The sequence below is a fragment of the Drosophila santomea genome, chromosome 3L, assembly GCF_016746245.2.
Source record: "Drosophila santomea strain STO CAGO 1482 chromosome 3L, Prin_Dsan_1.1, whole genome shotgun sequence".
NCBI classification, from domain to species: Eukaryota; Metazoa; Arthropoda; class Insecta; order Diptera; family Drosophilidae; genus Drosophila; species Drosophila santomea.
Genome location: NC_053018.2, coordinates 9,800,545 through 9,820,431, shown reverse-complemented (window position 1 = coordinate 9,820,431; position 19,887 = coordinate 9,800,545). Strand labels below are relative to the sequence as shown.

Here is a 19,887-nt window from a genome sequence, read left to right as displayed (position 1 = left end):
CTTGCATTCGGTGACTTTTAGTTTGTAAAACATTGCAAAAATATTAACATTATTAATTACTAGGCAACATTTACATGTTGTTAATTTATTAATTTTCCCAACTTCTTTTGATCTATATATATATATCATATATATTCTTTACATATGTTAATATATTTGAGTGAAACATTTGTTTGGATAACGTGACCTGACCAAAGTCACAGTGACTAAACAACCGGTGCTGAACGCATCAACAGCTGTGTTGGGCGCACTTCCATATGAAAAATACAGTCAAAGGGAATTTATTTGTATAAATCTCGGAACAATGGTGGACCCGAACCGAAAGATAAACCGTCTGGTCGAAAGGGACGCGAACTTTCTGGAGTCCTGTGAACTTGAGTTCGCAGACCGCTTCACCGACGACGACCCAGAGTTCATGGCGCACTGCAGCAAGCCTGTGCCGGAACCGCCAATCGTGGAGAACTGGATGGGCGGAGGTGGCGGCGGTGGAGGAGGCGGCGGTTTCCAGGGCGGAGGAGGCGGTGGTCATCCTTACCACAATCGCTACAACGGACATCGCAGAGGAGGCGGCGACAGGGGCTGGCAGCGACGAGGAGGAGCTGGCTACCACAACAACCAGGACCGGGGATTTAGAGGTAATACCCGGGAAGCTCAGTTCCTATTTATAGCTTACCAACCCATTTATTCCCACAGACAATCGCCGCAACAACAGATACGATCACAGGGAGCGCCGGGATCGGTATGATGGAGGTGGAGGCTCCGGAGGATCTGGGGGCTACAAACGCTCACATGATCATAACCAAAGGAATGATCCTCCCAACAACGAACCACCCATGAAGGTCAGACGCGACTATGGAAACTTTGTGCCTGCATCCAAGGATTAGTTATCAAAAATAGCAATTAAGCATACTCCCCATATTACATTGAAATATTCACATTGACGTTTATTTAATGGACTTAACGACTAGACTAATTCCTGTAATCCCGCTTACACGGCCGATTCGGATATATCCTTATGCTCCATGTCCTCGCCAGATGACATGCCCACGCCCATGGCGCTAAACAGATTGGAAACCGGACCTGCGCCGCCCACCTGCGATTGGTAGCTATCCATCATGTTGCGCAGCGTGTTCACGTTTATATTGATGGGCTCAAAGTCCTCAATGTCGTCGAAATCATCCTCATCCGCCTTTGGGGGAGCCTTCTTGCCGTGAAAGGATTTGCCCACGCTGGTCTGCGCCAACTCGCGGTCCATCTGCTCCATATACGATTGGATCTGTCGGTCGAGTGGGAACACACTGCCACCGCCAGAAAGCGAATTAAGATTCCTCTCCATATCGTCCTCGTCTGCGTAGTCACTCATCTCTGAGGTGGAGTCCCAGTTGTCTTCGGGTATAACAAAGTCCAAGAAATTCCGCACATGTGTGCTGTCCGGTTCCTCTGGCTGGATTATTGAATTTCGCTGGCAAGCCTTGCGCATGGAGGGATTCTTCTTGACCTTCGCCCCAAGTCCTGTGGAACTCTTGGCCTGTGGCGGCGGTTCGTCGTCGTCAGAGTCCAGCTCCGGCTCCTCAAGCCCGCGGTGCTCAATGCCTTCGTAGTTGGACTGTCGATCTAAAAACTCTGCCAGCTGCTTGGTGAACTCCTCGGCATTCATTTGTCCGTTTGGCTTGTAGAGCTTCTTGGGTCCGTAGCGATCCTGCAGCATGGAGTCCAGATCCTCAGCGCTGATATTCAACCACTCATCCGAGTCGCTGGGCTGCAGGTTGTTCTCCTCATCGCGCAGCTCCTCCGAAGCAGCCTCCGCTGGATGGAGCAAGAGGTCTAGGATCTCTGCGCCCGCTCTGGAGGCTGTGCGGAAACGCTCCTGGTTGCCATGGAAATACTCTTTGGCTTTGTTCAGCAGCGCCTGGTACTCGGCACTGCCCTCGATGTTGTCCCGGAAGTAGCCCTTGCTCTGCAAGCTCCGCAAATACGATCGCCATGCAGGAAGATCTTCCAGCTTTTGGCCCTCTATCCGCTTGGCTTGAGTGGCCAGGATCTCCAGTCCACTGGCCAGCTTCAAGCCCAAGAGTTGCTCCTTATACCGTTCCGGCTCCGATACAGGATCTGTGAGATGCCAACCGAGTCTCTTCTCGGGCAGATACTGCTGGTGCGACAGCATGGCGTACAGACAGCGGGTGAAACGCACGTTGGTGCGCACGCGTGTTGCCTCCGGTGGGAAATATCGCATGGTGCGAAGCGCCTTGACGTCCAGAGAGTCTCGTTCGCAGAAAGCCCGAACCGCCGAGGAGAGTAGCCTTGGCTTTTGTTTCAGAAGCTGTGCCGCGCTGTGCGGGAGTTCCAACACCTGGCGATGAATGGAAAAGTGCGGCTGAGCGATCTGGTACTCCTTCAGGCGCGCGTCAATGCATGACTGTATCTGCCGCGAGCAGCGATACAGGGTGGGATTCATTCGTATACGTTGTACAGCAGCGGCCATGGTTAGTGGCTCGTCCTGGCTGGTGGCGGCGGAGTTCTGGAGAAGCTGCAGGGCACCTCCGACCAGGTAAACGCGCTGCTCGCAAGTTTCCGGAGACGCCCAGTCGGGCAGGGCATCCGCCGCCTCGATGAGCAGGAACTCGCCATCTGAATCGCTCACCCGTGCAATGCAGTCACCGCGAGCACGTGTGATCTCCGTGAGCAGATAGACAACGAACCACTCGTCGCTGATGTTGTCGCCATAGTGGGTAACGCCGTGGAAGTGGGGTGGGAGGTCGCCTGGGCGGGGACATGGAAATGGATGATTTAGAATGCAGAAATAAAGCTATTTATAGAACACATTGTGCGCATACCCAGTTCCGCCTCCTGCTCCGGATTTGTTTCCTCGTTCAGCAGGCGCTCTTCGGCGCTGCCCAGCCGCACCTGCAGCTGAAACTCGTCCTTGTGCCACAGATAGCTGCGCTCCAAGGACTTCTCCCTAACAATGGCCGAGATCTCGTTGCGGATCTGGAGCATCAGTTTGCGCAGCGCGCCTTCATCTTCTACGTTGTCGGGGATCTTGGGAAATATGTAGTACTCCACGAAGTCCTCCTCGCGGACAAACTCCAGATTGCTGCCTGGGATCTTGGTCATCCTTTGTCCTTTTGCTCCTCCTCCTTTTTTTTATTTGTTAGGGCGTTAGAGCTGACACTATCGACTGGAGCTCGTGGGCTCAGCCTGGCTATCGTACAAAGAAGTTCGTTCACACCGGTCACGCAGTTGGGCGGGTGCGCCGCATCAATAGTGCGGTGGAAGACGTGGCTAAGCGCTTAGCGGGGACCTAACCCATTGCCGTTATTCAACTTCGCGAATTTTCATGAATATTTCAAAACAAATTGAAGCGGAACTCAATTTCAGACATTAAAATATTAAGATTAAAAATGTAAATATACGTATAATTGGCATTTAAGTACATTGCTTTACGATAAGTGCTTATTTACCAATGAAATGCTTGTGGTCAGTTTTATTGAAAGAAATGGTATACAAATATTTATCCGAAAGCACTTAAAAGTGCTCTGAATAACTCGGCCAAGAAAAATGCCGTTTTGTTTACTGATTAAACAGCCACTCGACTCAAATCTAGTTGAACCATTTTCTAGTAAATATGGTTCACACACTCATCATTGCGGCATTCCCATCCGTGTAGTTGTTGTAATTAGAAACGTCGCTGCGATTGCCACTTTGCCCAACTCCCATCGACTTTTGAAAGTTGATAGACAAACAGACACACAAAAGATATAAAACGCTATCTAAAGTCTGCTATTTTGGGGCTTTTATTGCTGTCACCACAAGAGTCTGAAATCAGACAATCGAAGATTCTCGTGCAAGTTGGACCAAAACTAACCAGAAACAAAGACAAAGAAGGAATACATTGTCATGTTCTTGAAGAAACTATTAGTGAGCGTGGTAGGGATTTTTGTACTCTTAAATGGGATAAACGTATATGCATTTCATTTATATTTACTCCACAGTTACTGCTCAACCTGGTGGCCTTTCTGATGGGCGCCACTGTGACCACACGACGCATCCAGCCGCGGGAGACGAACTCCTGCGAGGGCCGCCAGAGTCCGGGACCCATCTGTGAGTCCTGTGAGCTGCTGGCCACCTGTGTGCGCCACTCCAACGGATGGGTGAACATCCCCGTGGAGTCCTGCGACGTGGCGAATGGATACTACTGCAATGCTCGACTGGGCAGCTGCACCAACGATACGGGGCCGTGTCATCCGTTCGGTATAGAGGGCAACTTCCAGTGCACCTCGCAGGGCATCTTTCCGGATCCGTACGACTGCCAGAAGTACCACATGTGCTACTTCGTGGGCGCCACTCTGGTGGCTGCTGCCGTGGATTGTGGCAACGACAAGGCCTTCGATGCGCGGACTGGCCAGTGCACTTTGACCCTGACGGACTCCGTCTGCCTGCAGCGACAGTACTACTGCCCCAGTGCCGGACACGTGGCAGCCTGGCCCACTAACCCCAATATCTTCTACGTCTGCAAGTCGACGGTTAACCAGAACCTGAACGACACCATCGTCATCTATCCCTCGCTGCACAGGTGCAACGATGGGGAGACCTTTGTCGACTACGTCTGCCGCAGTGGCTCGAATGTCCTGCCGCCCACTACCGATGATCCTTCGGTAATCATCGTGGATCCCAATGACGACGACTTCTCGGTGCTGCCCAATACCTGCCAGCACGTGGGCTTGATGGCCGATGGCAACGACTGCCGCAAGTACTACTACTGCTCGGCTCTGAATGGCACCCTGCGGCACATGGACTGCCCCAATGGTACCTTCTACCGCCCCGAGCTGTCCTCCTGCGTCCTGGGAAGCTGCTAGGGCAGATGCATCCCCCTATTTTATTTATTCTTCACGGGATTATATTACATTGGACTACATTTAATAAACAAGTCATGTTTACTAACGACGTGAATTTTTAAATTTCTATTGCGGTAATTATGAGTTTGATCATATGGATCGAGTTAGTTTTTTGTTTTTTCAATATAACTGCAATGGAGATGAAATTAATTTTGGGTTTCAAGTTGTCTTTGTTCTTCATAATGTCATATATGTTCAAAAGAATGACTTTGTCGGTACAACATTGCAGTTTATCTATTAATTATACCGAAACATTCTTCATCTGGTTATGAGGTACTATATAAGGTGGAGTAAAGAGGCGTATTTGGAATGTTTGCAACATGGATTCATTTCTGCTTTGTATCTGGTTCCTAAGTTTCCTGTTGTTTCAAATGGGAAAAGGTTTGGAGAACGGCAGCTATCGCGAGCAGAGATTGGATGCAGCAGCTGAATCCTGTCCAGATGATTTCTACTTCAATGAAACTATCAAAGCCTGCGTCTCTATAAACAGCACAAGCTGTACCAATCACCAGATCGGTAAATGTCCGATGGCCACAGAGGTGGATAAGTATTGCCTGTGCCAGGATAAGCACCTTCAGATCTGGCAGTGTCCCGAAGGAACCTACTTCGATGCCAATCGATTGGTCTGCAGGATGGGCACCGTTGAGTGCCAGGAGGAGTATGCTGCGTCCGCATGTCCCAACAGCACCGCAAACGATGTCTTTTGCCTGTGCATCGATGGAAAATGGCAACTCAACTACTGTCCCTCGGGTTACAGCTATGATGCCAAGCTGGGGATTTGCCTGAAGGCCGCATCTGATGGCGGGGAGCTGCCCAGTTCGTCTGGAAAGTGTCAGCGATTTGGGTTGTTTGGGGATCCCGCCGACTGCTCGGGCTACTATCATTGCCGCGATAAGGGCAGTGATATTGAGTATTACAGATGCTCGGGCGGTACCATCTTCAATCTGATTTCTTTTGCGTGTGTCGCTGGTGCTTGTTGATAAGCTTAAAAACAATTTTTAATAAATTTCGGTTTTGATGATTATCTTGCACTAATTACAATTTTAGCTACGCTAGTATGTTTCCTAAAATTATTAGAACGTCGTAATGATTTTGGTTCTTTTTCAAGTCGATAATACTGTTTAGAGCTTATCTGTTTAATTAAGGAAAAGACACTTGTCTGGCTGATTGGGAGCTGCTATAAAAGATAGTCCCTCAGTTAACCTAGCCAACAGTCTCCAAGATGAGATCTTCAGTGCCGGTTGGTCTACTCCTGCTCGCTCTGGCCATCGGATCGGCTAGGGCCAATGCTAATCCCTGCCAGGATGTGCGCGTTCCTGGCTTCGTTTGCCTGAACTGCACCACTTTGGGCTACTGCATCCGCGATGCCACCGGCAGCTGGGAGACGATTTCGATGCTGGGCTGTGAGTCGGAGTACAGTTTCTTTTGCAACGACGAGGGAACCTTCGGCTGCACCTTCCAGTCGCAGTGCCAGGTGCCCAAGAGGGGTCCCTTCAGCTGCCAGCAAGCGGGCTTGTTCCCGGATCCCTACGACTGCAGGAGGTACCACGAGTGCAGCGACCAGAGCGTGGACACCCCTCGCCTCTGCTCCAACGGAGCGGGTTACTCCAGCCTCACCGGTACCTGCGTCCTTCCCCGGGAGAGTGAGCAGTGCACCAAGGAGCAGTTCACCTGCAGTCGATCGGGTCAAGTGGGTGGATGGGCGGCTGATAGCAGGTACTTTTACGTCTGCGTTAATGACACGACCAACTCGCTGTATCCGCTGATGATGAAGTGCCGCGAGGGATTCGTCTTCAACAGCTACAGCTGTGTGCCTGACACCAGGAGCATGCGGATGCAGGCGAAGGAGTCTCACACGTGCATGAACAACGATAGGTACCCGTGTCCCTTTCGAACCTCTGAAATCGAATACTGCAAGTGCGTTGATGGAGAACTGGAGGTGATGACATGTCCCGCCGGTTTCCACATTGATGCTAGGATCATGACCTGTGTGACTGAGAAAATCCATCAGTGCTCGGACTTTGAGGTTCTTAGCTGTCCCAATGCCTCCGCCAAGGATGAGTATTGCATTTGCATCGATCACCAGCTGCAGATCTATAGTTGTCCAAAAGGACAGTATTTCAATGCTGAGACTCTGAAGTGCCAAGCAGATGCAGAGGAATAAATTGTTTCCAAAGTCCCAATGTTGAAGATAAACCAAAAATAAACGGCCAAAACGTGCATAACTATAAACATTCACCAAATTTTAATAAGACCCAGTAACGACAACAATTTAGTTTTAATCTTAAGCCTAAGAAAGTGTGGGGATCCCGGTTCAATCGTCACATTCCCGCACCACAGGATGCAGGACGATCGAGGCTCCGTTGCAGCCCGTTCGATCCGAAATGAAGTCGTGGAAGTTGCTCTCCAGCGCCCACATGAAACGCTTGTGTCCCGGCAGGACTTGGGTGGACAGGCGGCAGTCGCCACCCCGCTGCACCTCCTGCAGATTGGCGGCCTTGAAGCAGGTCTCCGAGTCCCACAGGTAGATGTCGTTCTCGCCCTTGTAGCGGAAGAAAAGCGAGGTGCCACCGTCGGCGCCCAGGAGCACCGCCTGTTTGCCATAGGGCTTGGCACCCACGTCGATGATGGAGCCCGCTCCCTGGCCCACGCGCAGGTACTCGCCCTTGATGGAGTACAGACGGGGGGAGCTCAGGTAGCTGAAGAACAGGGTGGAGGTGCCGTCCGGCTTCGAGGTGAGCGCCACGTACAGGACATCGCTGGTGGGGGCGGTCGCCTTGGGCAGGACAATGCGGTAGGACTTGTTGCCGGTGATGTCGTACACCAGGATACTGCGGGCTCCAGCGTCAGCCACATAGCTATGGTTGCAAGTAAAGGGAATATAAGGGAAATGCGATTAGATATCATGTACTATGCACCATGGGATTTTAATTGGTTGGTAGTGAATGGTATATGAGCCACACTTCTGGGAACTACCTTGAGCAGGTAAGATATGGGCCTCTAAGTGGCTAACTCCCTTTTAATTGGCTCAATGATCATTGATTAAAAGTATTTATACATCATGAATATATATCACATTGGATGCGCTCGTTGTACTAATGTAGATACTTTTGTATAAAATAATGGTTAGTAATTAAGTTAATATCAATGTAAAGCGTGGTATTAATTTTATAGTTGAAATATTTGAAAAAGTGATTAAGTTCAGCTCATTTCACAGATAAAGTCTCCGCAAATTAAGCTTATATATATCCGAATAAATATAAAAGATTATAGAAGACTAAAAGAGTAGGTGATGACACTCACACGAATGGCTTGTTGTCCTTGGAGTAGTCGATCACGATGAACTGCAGGCGGCTCTCGGAGGTGACAAGGTCGCTGAGGTCGATGCTCTTGACCACCTTGTTGTTGGCCGTGTTGATGGCCACGATCTTGGGACTGCACCTACGGATGGGCTGCTCCAGGGTGTTGACGATGCCCACGTCCAAGGCCCACAGAAGTCCCTGCGAACAATGAAACAATTATTAATTGCTATCAATTGCGGCTCATGTTGATTGTTTTTAATGTTTTCATTTGCTGGCGGGTAATTGAAATGTTGACGGCGTTAAAAATTCCACACTCGCAAATATGTGGCAAAAAAAAAACAAGAAAATGAGTATCAGCGAAAAGCACTGAATGTAAAATTGCGCAAATAAATAAATACAGTTGGCTCGCTTGTTTGCTGTTTGTTATTGTTTCGTCGACTTTTGTGTAAATAAAATAAAGAAATGATTTGCATAAATTCAGCTAAACGGGAATGGCATTTAAATGAGAACGAATTGACGCCGACAATAATTGAAGGAAATCATTAAGTTGCAGCCTATGCTCGGCATTGTAAGTAGTTCATTTGCATTGCAACATAGATATCCATGTAAACATTGTGTAATATCATTGAATTATCATGGATGCGAATGCATCTGTCATTTAAAATTAAAGCTAACAAGCTTTAAAGTGTAATCGAAATGCACAAAACAAGGTTGGATGGCCTGTTCCGGGCAGTTCCGAATTATTTCCGAGAACTTTTCACTGCATTTACATGTCAGTTTTCAGCTGCAGTCCTTGCCTTTTACAATATTCCATTTACCCAACCACTTTTTCAGCCGATTATTCTACCCGTGGTAGAATTGGCGCCACCAATTGCCAGGCATGAATTTTATTTGGAGCTCTTCGCTTTTGTCGCCCCGTTTATTTGATTAAAAAAGCAATTTTTGGTCGACAGCCACGATGGCCGCTTAAAGGGGCTGCTCTGCAAGGGGTTAATGCGAAAACGATACCCTGGAGTAATACTCTTGATTCTGATCGACTTTGTAGGGGCTAGGTGTGCACGAAAAATTAAAACCCCTTTAACATTTTAATTCGTCAACCAGTAAAATTTTCGCAGCTAAACAAATTCCATTTTAGGAAAAAACCTGTTCCCCTAAGAGCATACCCATGCTACCCTTTAATCCACCCACGATAAAAATATGAATTAAGCATTGAGCAGGAATCAAGGAGGAAGTGGGTCAAAAGTGCTATGCCGCCATGGTGGCCAAAAAATAGCATTCCGTAATTAAAGGCAGAAATGGCAGTTTGGATGAGCCCCAAAAAAAAAAAGCTGAGGACCCAACAATACAGGCGTTAATTGCACTCACATTCTGATCGACAGCTATGTCCACGACGGACTGGAGCGCCTGGCAGTTGCCCTCCTCCTGGATGGCCCAGCAGGGATAGGGTGCGATCTTGGTCAGGCACTCGCCCTTCTTCAGATTGACCTTGCCGAGGGTGAAGGGCACGCCCTGCTTGTATCTGGGCAGGGCCACGAACGCCGAGTCCCGCTGCAGCTGAGCCCGGGTCACGATCACGTTCCGGGGCACATATCGGCCGGACTGGACGTAGATGTTCTTGGTGGACTCACAGGGCCAGTGGAGGCTGCTGCCACTCAGCTGGAAGGTCAGTTCGCTCAGCGGATTCTTGTCGCACTTGCTGCCCCCAATGGAGTTGGACGCGTCCGTCGATTCGTCGGTGGAGGAGCTGTATCCGGCCAGGACTACGGACACGGAGGCGACGAGGAGCAGCAGGTGAAGCTGCGACATTTTCGGGCGTTTCTTTCTGCGCTTTCCACAAAGTGAGCTTCTGCACTCGACTTGATTCACCACCAGAACATAAAACTGTCTGAGCGACGGCAGACCTGCACTTATATATATTATACCCAACGACTTCTGCAGCCGGCATCTGGAGCGTGTTGCAGCAAGGTCGTTAGATGCTTGACACGGGGGGGAACAAGTGTCTGTCTGCTGGCGTGGTCACCGGTTACCATCCAGCCAGCACGTCTGGCCAACGCCGGAAATCGGCCAGAACTCTAAGCCAACTTGCAAACACTCGGTTTCTAAGCAATGCGGAAACCAATGCGGAAAAGAAATGCAAATGTAACCCCCTCTATAATGTGAGCTCTATCTGGATTATTTGTACTTTTCAATTTTCTAGATTTTTACTTCAATTGTTTTGTCTTAAGTGTGTGTCTACAGTTTGTGAATAACTGTTTGTACAATGCCTAATTAATCACTTCTAATCTTTTTATAACTTTATAACTATTTTTCCAATATCAGTTTGTACCCTGATGATAGCTAATAATAGATAATTAGCTAAAGTTGGGCAATCGCTTCTGTCACTCATCGATCGCTTCTGCATCCGAAGGAGCACCAAACCAAGTTACAGCCCTTGGCAGGCAAAGTTCAGGGGTCACTGCGAAACCGTTGCCAAAGTGGCCCAAAAGTTCAATATCAATGCTGACGTCTGTGACCTGCATTTCAGCGACCGAGAAAGTTTCATCTACTTGGCTTGTGTTGTTACCAGCTATTTTGGCTGACAAAAACATCTGTCAGCCCGCCTGCAGCTATCAGTTTGCTTTCGGAGTTTGGGGCGAAAGGAGAAAGTTGGGGGAGATGGGGCACATTATTGGCAGATAAGATTGCAAGTTGCTGGAGAATCATGGGAGCCCCACAGCCGTGTGATTCACACCCAACAGTTTCGCGAAACCGTTTCATTTCAGTTTGATTTCATTTCTATTTTAAGATAAATGCAAAGGCGGCGTTTTATCTGAGTTGGCAACTTTAAAAGGCGCTCCGAGTTCGGGCAAATCAAGTCGGGGGTATAGCTCAGGGGTAGAGCATTCGACTGCAGATCGAGAGGTCCCCGGTTCAAATCCGGGTGCCCCCTGGAACTACATTTTTAATCATATTTTTTTTGTGGCCTGCTCTAAGGCTCTTTGTGGACTTGGGTGGTTTTCAGGGCGATGGAATTAAAGGTGTATCCGCCAGACGTGGCCGATGAACCCGCAAAAAAACCTCGCAGCGAATAAAAATGCTTTGACACATTCGAGTGGGCGGAGGAGCTGTTTGTGTCCAGCTGCCGGACGAGTCCTTTGTTTGTCCGGCGCCATTGTGGGAATGGAGCAGCACGTGCATCGAATTATGGCCAGCAGTGGGCTTACATTGAATCACAAAATGTTTAATCTTCTTACAGCAAATAAGTTTTCCCAGCAAATGACCATCGGCGGGTCAACATTTTGATAACCCTTTCATCGGAGGTCAGACTGTCGGCTCCTTCCGCATGCGGGAATGGGTTGGACCGGTCTGTTTATAATGCCAAATTACATGCAGATTGAATTTTTGTGAATTCCGATTCAATAAACTGCCACAAGTCGCCCTCACCCGATCGTAGTCCCCGAATTTATGGCACACACATGCCCAAAAGCAGGCGGATGTGATATGTGTGTGTGTGGGCGGGATTGTCAGTCAGGCCAACATCTACGGTGAATCTGTGTATAAATATTTATGTAGATAAATATCCAACATAAATAAAAGGAAAGTATGCCAATGGAAATTTAACGATGCTAAGACTCTTTTACTCTGAAAAGAAAGCACACAGATGCGATTATTACAAAGCGTATAATCAGCAAAAGTATATTCCTCTCTAGTCTTTAAATGATTATTATAAGGTATAAAATTGTGCACTAAGACCCATCAAAGTTCGCAACATATTTCATAAATATGGAAATATTTTCCCCTTGATATCGACAGATGCGTACAAATGCATAAAATGTAAAATTCTCATTGATAGCATTGATTGCGTGCAAAAAGTGAATATTCCATATGCACACCAGATAGCAGCAGGGTGCCAAGTGCAATTTGTCGGCGAGTCAGAATGAAGCGAGCCAGCCAAATGAATTCAATTATTGCAAAACAATTAAACTAAGATGGGCCACTGGATAAAGGCAATAATTTATGGCGATTGCAAAAGGTTAAGAGCCAATGTGCACAACTTTAAGCAGACGTAAACAAAACTTGGCCGACGAAAGAAAGCCAGCAAAGTGAAAGCAAAGCACATAAATTAGGCGAGCTGCGAAATGTATGGGAAGATTAACTTTAAGCGCAGCTGATGACTTATTAATACCCTGTACTCTCATTAAAACCTCTGCAAACTTTATCTAAGAACCAATTTAAATCTAGTTTTACCGATCAAAAGAACCAGAAAGATATTTAATCATATAAATACTTTGTAAAAAACAGTCAAATATTTTTATACATTAAGTGACTTATAGCCCACCCTGGAGTTCAGCATTTCCAAAAAAGTTTGTCAGAAGTTTTCATTTAATTTATGTGAAATTCCCGGTAAAGAAAATCGCTTTTCGCAGCACAAAGTTAAAAAAGCATAAACCTCATTTGGCCCATTTACCAAAACAAATCAAACGTGACCACAGACAATTCTTTTTGCGCATTTTTCACTGCTGTGGGACAAAAATAAAATAAAACCAACAAATTATTGGCTTATTTGCGTTTTCAATTGGATTTTTATTGGCACATATATAAAAAGGTGAACTTTGCTTTGCGGAGCGCGGAAAAGTGCGAGCGCGTTTTAAAGAAGTCGCACATAATCCCCGACTTTGCCAAATGACGCATACGCCCCGTTAACGGGCAATAAACCAAAAACTGTCAATGTAATGTGTGGAAAACGGCCTGCGGAAAGTGCGGCCATGGTTTTCCCGACCAGTGGATGGTTTGCCCAGCTAATGGGGGTCAGTCGGCAGTCTCTTATCTACCACCAGAAAAGTTTTTGTTGTGTGGCTTTTTGTGGGAGGTAAGTGTTTACATAAATTATGTCAGATGAGTAGCCCGGAAATGCTTGTCATCAATTTTTTGCGCTCCATCTATGTATGTGCGCTTGTCTCGTATAAAGCATTCCGGGGGGGTGGTGGGAGTGGGTGGAAAAGCCAACCGGAATGCGGGTTTCGGCTGACAATTTAACATGCCAAACACGTTGGTTTTGGTTTGGGGCGATTCCGGGTTGTCGTCTGCCCGTATCGAGGGCCTTAACCTATTTAGGGGCAATTACGGTGATGGAAATGGCAAAATGGCCCGGGAATTCTGCAGGGAAATCCCCGGTTATACTGAGATTTTTCTTTCACTCTTCCTTCCAATCACACTCTATTGGCAAAATCAGAGATTGAGGTCAGTCATTCTATTGCCCGCAATTAATTGGCTAAAAATATCTACGGCAATCTGCAGACACTTCTTGGGCTTCCGTTTTCAATTGACTGCAGTAATTGCAATGCCACTTAGTAAGTCGATTGGATAATTGGAGGAGGAATGTGCCCTTAGCCTTGGTCCTTTAGCTCCTTGGGTGAACTTCTTAGGCTTCTGTCCTAGAATAGCTGTTTAATAGTTGTATAATGAATTGTTCATATTAATAGCACAATTTGAAGATTCCATTTCAACTATGAATGCAATTAGTTTTTAAACGCATTTGCTGGTAAACTCTGGCCAAGGTTATGCCGCTCGCAAAAAATCAGTTCAAAAGCTATGAATTGGTTGCGAGGCACGTTGCCGTTTGCTGGTCAGATTCTATGTGGTGTTGGCTTATATAAGCACGCCACTTGGCCAAATTGGGGAGCAGAACGCGAACGTCGTTGCCAAACCATTAACAATTTGCTGCCACAATGAGACTGCACTTGGTCCTGATTCTTGGATTTTGCCTGGCTGGATGGGCCCGCTCGCAGGGCACTAAGTACGGATTGTGGACTCCGGATCGGGCGCACTCCGATTCCCAGCCCATCCAATGGACGGGTGGTCAGTTCGAGTTCCCCTGCGCCAGCACCAAGTCGCTCTTCAAGAGCTCCGGAAAGTTCATACCCAAGAATGTGATTGCCACGCGTGCCCAGCTCATTGGAGACACCATCTATCTGGCTCTGCCGCGCTACAGGAAGGGAGTTCCGGCAACGCTGGTGAAGACCAGTGCCAAGCCGGGCACCTGCTCCACCACCTTCAAACCCTATCCCTGCTGGGATCTTCAGGAGGAGGGCAACTGCAAGGCCCTGCAATCGGTGGTCGATCTGGTGGTGGACCAGAACGAGGTGCTCTGGGTCTTGGACACGGGTATAGTGAACACTCTGGAGACTCCGGTGCGCAAGTGTCCACCGAAAGTGGTGGCCATGTCGGTGAAAACGGGCAAGGTGCTGAAGACCGTCTCCCTGGAGGGTCTGACTTCCAGCAGTTCCCGTCTCCAATATCTGGTTGTGGACTATGCTCCGGATGGCGGCTGCTTTGTCTATGTTAGTGATGCCGCCAATCGGGCCATCATCGTGTACAATCTCCAGGCGGATAGGGGATTCAGGGTGGTGTTGCCCAAGGCCGTTACCGCCGGCTGTCGGTCGAGGGATGTCCTCTACATAGCCCTCATCCGCAGGGATTGCGGCTCCACGGAACTGTACTTCACGTACCTGAGCACCAGCAAGCTGTTCTCTTTGAAGTCGGAGTATCTGAGGAGTGGAGTGGCCGATGGACGCATCTTGGGTGAGTTGGGTTTGGATACTTATCTAGAATATTAAATTATTAATTTTGTTGTATTCCTTGCAGATCTTGGCAAGAAGCCCAGTCGCATGGTCATCATTGGCACGGACAACGGCTCGGCGATCTTCTTCCGTAACGAAGGCGACGCCGAGGTGTACCGCTGGGACACGAACTCCACGTTTGCGGAGGCCAACTTCAAGCCGGTTTACCGCAGCCAGACCTGCCAGCTGGTGACCCACGCGGTGCCCGATTACAAGCGGAATACGATGCGGGTCCTGCAGAGCAACTTCCCGGATTACATGCAGAACCGTGTGGGATGCGGCGCCATCCAGCAGTTGGGTCTGATGCAGGGCTGTTGGTAAACCACCACTTTGGTCACCACTCGTCTCCCACAAGCCAATCCGATCCAGTAGACTCCAAACTGAAAGCTGAAAAAAACTGAAAGTGCCATTGCAGTTAGATTGGCAATAACCGAGAATGCGTCGCTTTTATGGGCCCTCGAGTATTGGTATTTGCATTTGGTATTCGTGTTTTGTACATAAACTAACGACTTTGGTCGCTATTGTTGTTATCTAAGCTAAGCAAATAAACGTTTCATATTCGTACGGAACGAGAGGAGTATATATTTGGGGCTACTGTCGCTGATAAGTCAAATATAGTCGGCATAATACTACATATATGTAAATTGGGAGTCCACATGTGCATGGACAGCATTTCTTCTGATTTAATAGCTTACTTCAACGATTTTATTGCTGAATATACATTACCTTTTTACAAATCTGAACTTTATTTGTTACTTTTGCCGGCAAGCTTACGTTGCCATAAAACTTGCGAAAAACAGCGACACTAATTAAGCTAATTGGATGTCCTCCTGTACCACTAAAGTACTCAGTTGCCTCGAACAAACTGCCCTTCTTCGCCTTTCACTGGCGGAAAATCGAGAGGATCGAACTTCGCAACCTGGAGATGTTGTTTGTTGGGTGTGGAAATGGCCAGGGAAGTGTTAATTGGAAGTTGGCTGATAAATTGCACGGCATCGCTTGCAGTGGCTTCCGATTCCGTATATTCCATATATTCCGTTGGAAAAACAGCCGCAAGGCGCCGCGGGAAATTGCGCTCGATATAAAATCAATTAATCAGCAACTCTGTCTGTGCGAAAGCGAGTGTGACCTTTGCCCCGGGGGGCTGCGCTATGGCTTCATGGCGTGTTAACTACGCCCACTCGTAGTCTGGAGTGGATGATGGGCTGCACCCATGGAGCCCCAATAAATGTGGCAATGCCACCCAGCTGTGCTCCAAAAATACCAAACGGAATAAAAGTCACCCGAATCAACTCTGAATCCCTCGTGGACTCGGAAACGCTGGGAGTGGGAGCAGCTGCCACCGAAAAGGCCATGATAAACTTGTCTCCTCTCGCTTGATTTACAAATGCTAAACGTGGATGTTTTTGGCCTTCAAAGAGCCGGGCAAGAGTTTATTTCACAACCAAAACAAAGAGTGGGAAGAGCTAAAATAAGCTTGCAGCTTTGATGCCGAACCAAAACGTAAGAAACAAACAGTCTGAAATATTAAAAACCATAACAATTTCTCTGGGTAAACAAACCTTAGGTCCGAAAAGGGTAATACCAAAATAATAACTTGACCTAATTGGGTCTGATTCGGAGAATTTGTTTTTAGGTGGTCCGGAAGGTATATGAGTTGATGTGGAAATGACAGATAAGCTCCAAATTGAGTAGCTTCATAACTCATTAATTTTTAGAGTTCAACGAACAAAATCCCTTCATAAGGGACATCACAAAGTATTTACTTTGATGTGACGAAATACACAATAAGTATATTTGTTGCAGTACCGGAAAGATAACTGGAGCCCGCAGACAGTCGGTTTTGAGGCCTTCTGTGTCAAAAACAAAAACCGAGTGCTGCGAAGGCGGCAAAAAGGCCGTCAAAAGGCAGTCAAAGGAACGTCAGGAACGAAAGCATAAGTCCCGACGGGAGTGACAAACGATTTTCCGCTGCACAGGTTTTCCCCCAGCCTCAGCTTTCTCAGACGAGGAGATGCACAAGAAACCTGGGCTGTAATTAAATTATGCCCCGAAAAGCCCTATGAATATTTTAATACTTCCTGCACACTTTCAAAGGGGCGCAGCCAAGTGGAAAGCCCTGAAGTTGTGGAACTTTTAAGGCCCCTTAAATTTGCACACAACAATTATTTGGGAAGCACAAGTTAAGCTTGCCGGACATTTCAGAGATGTCTAAAGCCACTTTAAAGCCTCCGCCGCCAGGATAAATCAACTTCAATTCGCAGGAGATTGACAGATGAGAGAGTTCCTACGCCTCGGCACCCAAACTGACTGAGTGACTAGGGACTAGGGAATAGAGACAGGGACTGTCAAAATGCCACCACCGAAACCTTGAACACAAAAGGACCTCCTCAGAGCCAAAGGAGCGCCCACTTGAAGTGGGTTTGACAGCGAATGGCAGCTTTCCTCAAATGCTTTGATTTCTTTTGTACTCCATCGCCTGAATGGGACAAAACATTCGAGGCACCACTTCTACGGTTAATCGAAAAGCGAGAAAATCGACAGAGCATCGAGCTCTAGTGGAAAATTGCAAATGAAAGCGTGAACACGAAGCGCAAATAAATCTGTTAACAAAATATCAACAACTTTCGCCGGCAGCTGTGCCACCTCCAAGGCGCCTTTAAAGTCCTTTGAGTAGATAGTTCGTGATAGTTCGCCCACGATGATTTCGAATCGGCTTTAAGGGTTCACTGAAAGAAATAGCTGTACACTGTAAGCTGTACAAAATGGTAGATACAGAACTATTAAAAAACTTTTGAAGTATAGTTATTGGAGGTGATGGAATAGTAGTTAATACAAAGTGTATCTATTTTTTTCCAAGTGTATGTTCCCTCACACTGTCTGTCGTTTCTGCATTTCCATATGGACTGAGAGGATTATCGCTAGGGGGTCGAAACCCGCAACGAAATCCTGTTCTGCGGCTGGGCTGCCATGGCAGCGGAAGCTTTTCGGTCTCCGCCCCTGTCAAGTCAGCACATACTGTCCTCCCATTTTCCCCGAATTTCCCCCAATTTCTTTTCCGCTAACACGTCAACGCATCGCTTCATCTCCATGTGAATCTCGATTGAGAGACAACGGACAACGGACAACGGACAACGGACTGGTCTGAGTGCTGTCGGATATAGTTGGCCACTCAACGCTGCTCCCGGGGCGAGCCTTAATGCAAAGTAGCTAACTGGTTTAGAGACCCGCCCCCGGCATGTGTGCCTGTGGGCGGGGAGTGGAAAATGGGAAATGGCCAAGGCGTAGGCCAAAAATGGGTGCCAAACGACTTCCGCCGACCAGGCTTATTTTCAATGTGTCACGTGCTGGCAGGAAAATCCACAACAATGGGAGAATCATGCACAAGCGGAAAAACGAGAATTATCCTATGGGTTTTAAAGCACACATATACAGTTTATTATTAATTTAAGTCTGTTTAAATATTACAGTTGTAGATGTTTCATTATGGGAATTAATGCATTGTACTCTTATCATACACATAAGTATAAAATATACTTTTTAGGATAACGCCTTTTACATTTTCTCATGTCTTAGCTATATGAATTTTTTTTAATTTTAATATTTTTTTATTTTATTTAAGATTATTTGTATAAACATTATTTTCTGTATACATTTATAATTTTAAGCCGCAGAATAATCGAAGCTCTTCTGTGGTTTGACGGCAAATCGATGCAATTGAAAAATAATTGAACATCTCGAACGCTTATTGAATGTCATTTGGAAACTCATGGGTGTGCGGATATGTAAGCACCCGGAGGACAATGAGGAGGAGCAGCAGGGGACGGGGTTAGGGATCTGGGCCAGAACTCGCATATCTAATGGATCCCCGCTGCGTGGAGGCATTCTACATTGTCAACGCTTCGCATTCCTGCGGCCATACACGATGGGAAAAAAAGAAAATTATTGATTTGGTTTTATCGGCACTTAGGCCCTTATAATTGAGATCCTCGCCTTTGGCCCACTTTTGTGCCCAGGAAAAGAGACGTGCGAAATGTGACATAAATCGAAGAATGATTTGGAAAAGGGAAATCTGTGTTTTCTTTTTTGGGGAGAAGTTAATGCCGCCCTCGGGGGCTTGTCAATCAGAAATCTTTTCAAACTGAAGCCCAACGAGGCGGGAATATTTTAACGAAAGCGCGAATTAAATTTGGAATTTCAACTTTCGCTCAAATTATTTCGTTATATTTTTCTAAAATAAATTTAAATGAAAGTATTACAATATCAATTGAACTTAATTTAGGCTAAAAGCGAAAGAAATAAATACGTTTCTTTGCTGAATCTGTTTGTTTCTCTTTCCGCACATAGCTTGTTTTTACAACGAATTCTATTTAAATAAAGCCCTCAGAATTGCTGGAAAAACCATGTCATAAACTGCTGACGCTAATCAACATGTGCTTTAAAAAAAGAAACAGTGAGTAAGATGGAGGAAGTAAATTGAAATGCAAACATAAATTTCGCCAAATATATCCGCACATAAATCTAACATGGAGCAGTTGGAAGTGCGCAAGATGGAATAAAAAGTAAATAAATACCAGCCCAAATAAGATAAACGAACGTTTTACGAGCACTCGAAGGGGATTTTAAACACATTCGCAGCAGGTTCTATTAAAAGGCCGTTGTAGTTGGGAAAAGTGGGTAAATTGGTGGGATGGGTAGCTGGTCGTCGTCGTTTATCATTTCATTTGATGATTTATTACACATACGCCAAGGGGTCCGAAAAAAGGGTTAACTGCCATATGGGGACTGGCTGATGCTTCATAAATTTGACCAGCAAAAAGTTTCGGCATCTAAATATACTTTTGGCGCGATGAAAGTCCAATAAAACCTTTTCATTCATAAAAACAAATCGAATGGGATCCACTGAAAAGGCAGCAGCAAAAGCAAATGGAAAAACCAAACTTCTGCAAAGGAGAGAAGGAAACTTTGCACATTCTCTCTCTGCTTTCAAGGAAAACTGTTTTTCCGGTTCTCTGTTTTGCACAGACTCTGCAACTTCAACAAGTCGCCCAGCTGTTGCCGTCTGTGGATGCCATGTGGATGCTGTCTTCC

At 46.8% G+C, this 19,887-nt stretch overlaps 7 protein-coding genes and 1 non-coding gene across 8 annotated transcripts; 6 read left to right on the top strand and 2 right to left on the bottom strand.

The window, feature by feature from the left end:
- The first annotated feature begins 98 nt into the window (after nucleotides 1–98).
- LOC120450330 (protein FAM98B) lies at nucleotides 99–956 on the top strand. The gene is made up of 2 exons (XM_039633296.1): nucleotides 99–635; nucleotides 694–956. Exons 1-2 carry the CDS (start codon nucleotides 305–307, stop codon nucleotides 882–884), a joined length of 522 nt encoding a protein of 173 aa, XP_039489230.1. The 5' UTR covers nucleotides 99–304; the 3' UTR covers nucleotides 885–956.
- On the bottom strand, nucleotides 919–3,183 carry LOC120450327 (protein ecdysoneless). The gene is made up of 2 exons (XM_039633290.2): nucleotides 2,835–3,183; nucleotides 919–2,760 (listed from the first exon to the last, which is right to left on the bottom strand). The coding sequence occupies exons 1-2, from the start codon at nucleotides 3,112–3,114 to the stop codon at nucleotides 989–991; spliced, it is 2,052 nt and encodes a 683-aa protein (XP_039489224.1). The 5' UTR covers nucleotides 3,115–3,183; the 3' UTR covers nucleotides 919–988.
- Nucleotides 3,184–3,800: 617 nt separating this feature from the next.
- On the top strand, nucleotides 3,801–4,922 carry LOC120448630. The gene is made up of 2 exons (XM_039630752.1): nucleotides 3,801–3,927; nucleotides 3,993–4,922. Exons 1-2 carry the CDS (start codon nucleotides 3,898–3,900, stop codon nucleotides 4,854–4,856), a joined length of 894 nt encoding a protein of 297 aa, XP_039486686.1. The 5' UTR covers nucleotides 3,801–3,897; the 3' UTR covers nucleotides 4,857–4,922.
- Nucleotides 4,923–5,215: 293 nt separating this feature from the next.
- On the top strand, nucleotides 5,216–5,875 carry LOC120450180. The gene has a single exon (XM_039633041.1). The coding sequence runs from the start codon at nucleotides 5,216–5,218 to the stop codon at nucleotides 5,873–5,875; it is 660 nt and encodes a 219-aa protein (XP_039488975.1).
- Nucleotides 5,876–6,111: 236 nt separating this feature from the next.
- On the top strand, nucleotides 6,112–7,153 carry LOC120449893. Its single transcript, XM_039632575.2, has one exon. The coding sequence runs from the start codon at nucleotides 6,118–6,120 to the stop codon at nucleotides 7,057–7,059; it is 942 nt and encodes a 313-aa protein (XP_039488509.1). The 5' UTR covers nucleotides 6,112–6,117; the 3' UTR covers nucleotides 7,060–7,153.
- On the bottom strand, nucleotides 7,114–10,088 carry LOC120449892 (major royal jelly protein 1). The gene is made up of 3 exons (XM_039632573.2): nucleotides 9,563–10,088; nucleotides 8,199–8,395; nucleotides 7,114–7,753 (listed from the first exon to the last, which is right to left on the bottom strand). Exons 1-3 carry the CDS (start codon nucleotides 10,001–10,003, stop codon nucleotides 7,210–7,212), a joined length of 1,182 nt encoding a protein of 393 aa, XP_039488507.1. The 5' UTR covers nucleotides 10,004–10,088; the 3' UTR covers nucleotides 7,114–7,209.
- Nucleotides 10,089–11,054: 966 nt separating this feature from the next.
- On the top strand, nucleotides 11,055–11,126 carry Trnac-gca. Its single transcript has one exon. It is a non-coding gene; the product is annotated as a tRNA-Cys (tRNA).
- Nucleotides 11,127–13,834: 2,708 nt separating this feature from the next.
- Nucleotides 13,835–15,365, top strand: LOC120450052 (protein yellow). The gene is made up of 2 exons (XM_039632809.2): nucleotides 13,835–14,758; nucleotides 14,822–15,365. Exons 1-2 carry the CDS (start codon nucleotides 13,906–13,908, stop codon nucleotides 15,115–15,117), a joined length of 1,149 nt encoding a protein of 382 aa, XP_039488743.1. The 5' UTR covers nucleotides 13,835–13,905; the 3' UTR covers nucleotides 15,118–15,365.
- Nucleotides 15,366–19,887: the final 4,522 nt, after the last annotated feature.

Bases quoted from the DNA above. Each gene is read 5' to 3' on its own strand.
- LOC120449893 (XM_039632575.2), top strand. From the start codon at position 6,118: ATGAGATCTTCAGTGCCGGTTGGTCTACTCCTGCTCGCTCTGGCCATC.
- LOC120449892 (XM_039632573.2), bottom strand. From the start codon at position 10,003: ATGTCGCAGCTTCACCTGCTGCTCCTCGTCGCCTCCGTGTCCGTAGTC. The intron at 8,396-9,562 runs GTGAGTGCAATT...CATTGTTCGCAG, and splicing joins ACATAGCTGTCGATCAGAAT to GGACTTCTGTGGGCCTTGGA. The intron at 7,754-8,198 runs GTGAGTGTCATC...TTGCAACCATAG, and splicing joins AAGGACAACAAGCCATTCGT to CTATGTGGCTGACGCTGGAG.
- LOC120450327 (XM_039633290.2), bottom strand. From the start codon at position 3,114: ATGACCAAGATCCCAGGCAGCAATCTGGAGTTTGTCCGCGAGGAGGAC. The intron at 2,761-2,834 runs GTATGCGCACAA...GTCCCCGCCCAG, and splicing joins GGAGCAGGAGGCGGAACTGG to GCGACCTCCCACCCCACTTC.
- LOC120448630 (XM_039630752.1), top strand. From the start codon at position 3,898: ATGTTCTTGAAGAAACTATTAGTGAGCGTG. The intron at 3,928-3,992 runs GTAGGGATTTTT...TTTACTCCACAG, and splicing joins AGAAACTATTAGTGAGCGTG to TTACTGCTCAACCTGGTGGC.
- LOC120450330 (XM_039633296.1), top strand. From the start codon at position 305: ATGGTGGACCCGAACCGAAAGATAAACCGTCTGGTCGAAAGGGACGCG. The intron at 636-693 runs GTAATACCCGGG...TTATTCCCACAG, and splicing joins CCAGGACCGGGGATTTAGAG to ACAATCGCCGCAACAACAGA.
- LOC120450052 (XM_039632809.2), top strand. From the start codon at position 13,906: ATGAGACTGCACTTGGTCCTGATTCTTGGATTTTGCCTGGCTGGATGG. The intron at 14,759-14,821 runs GTGAGTTGGGTT...TATTCCTTGCAG, and splicing joins GGCCGATGGACGCATCTTGG to ATCTTGGCAAGAAGCCCAGT.
- LOC120450180 (XM_039633041.1), top strand. From the start codon at position 5,216: ATGGATTCATTTCTGCTTTGTATCTGGTTCCTAAGTTTCCTGTTGTTT.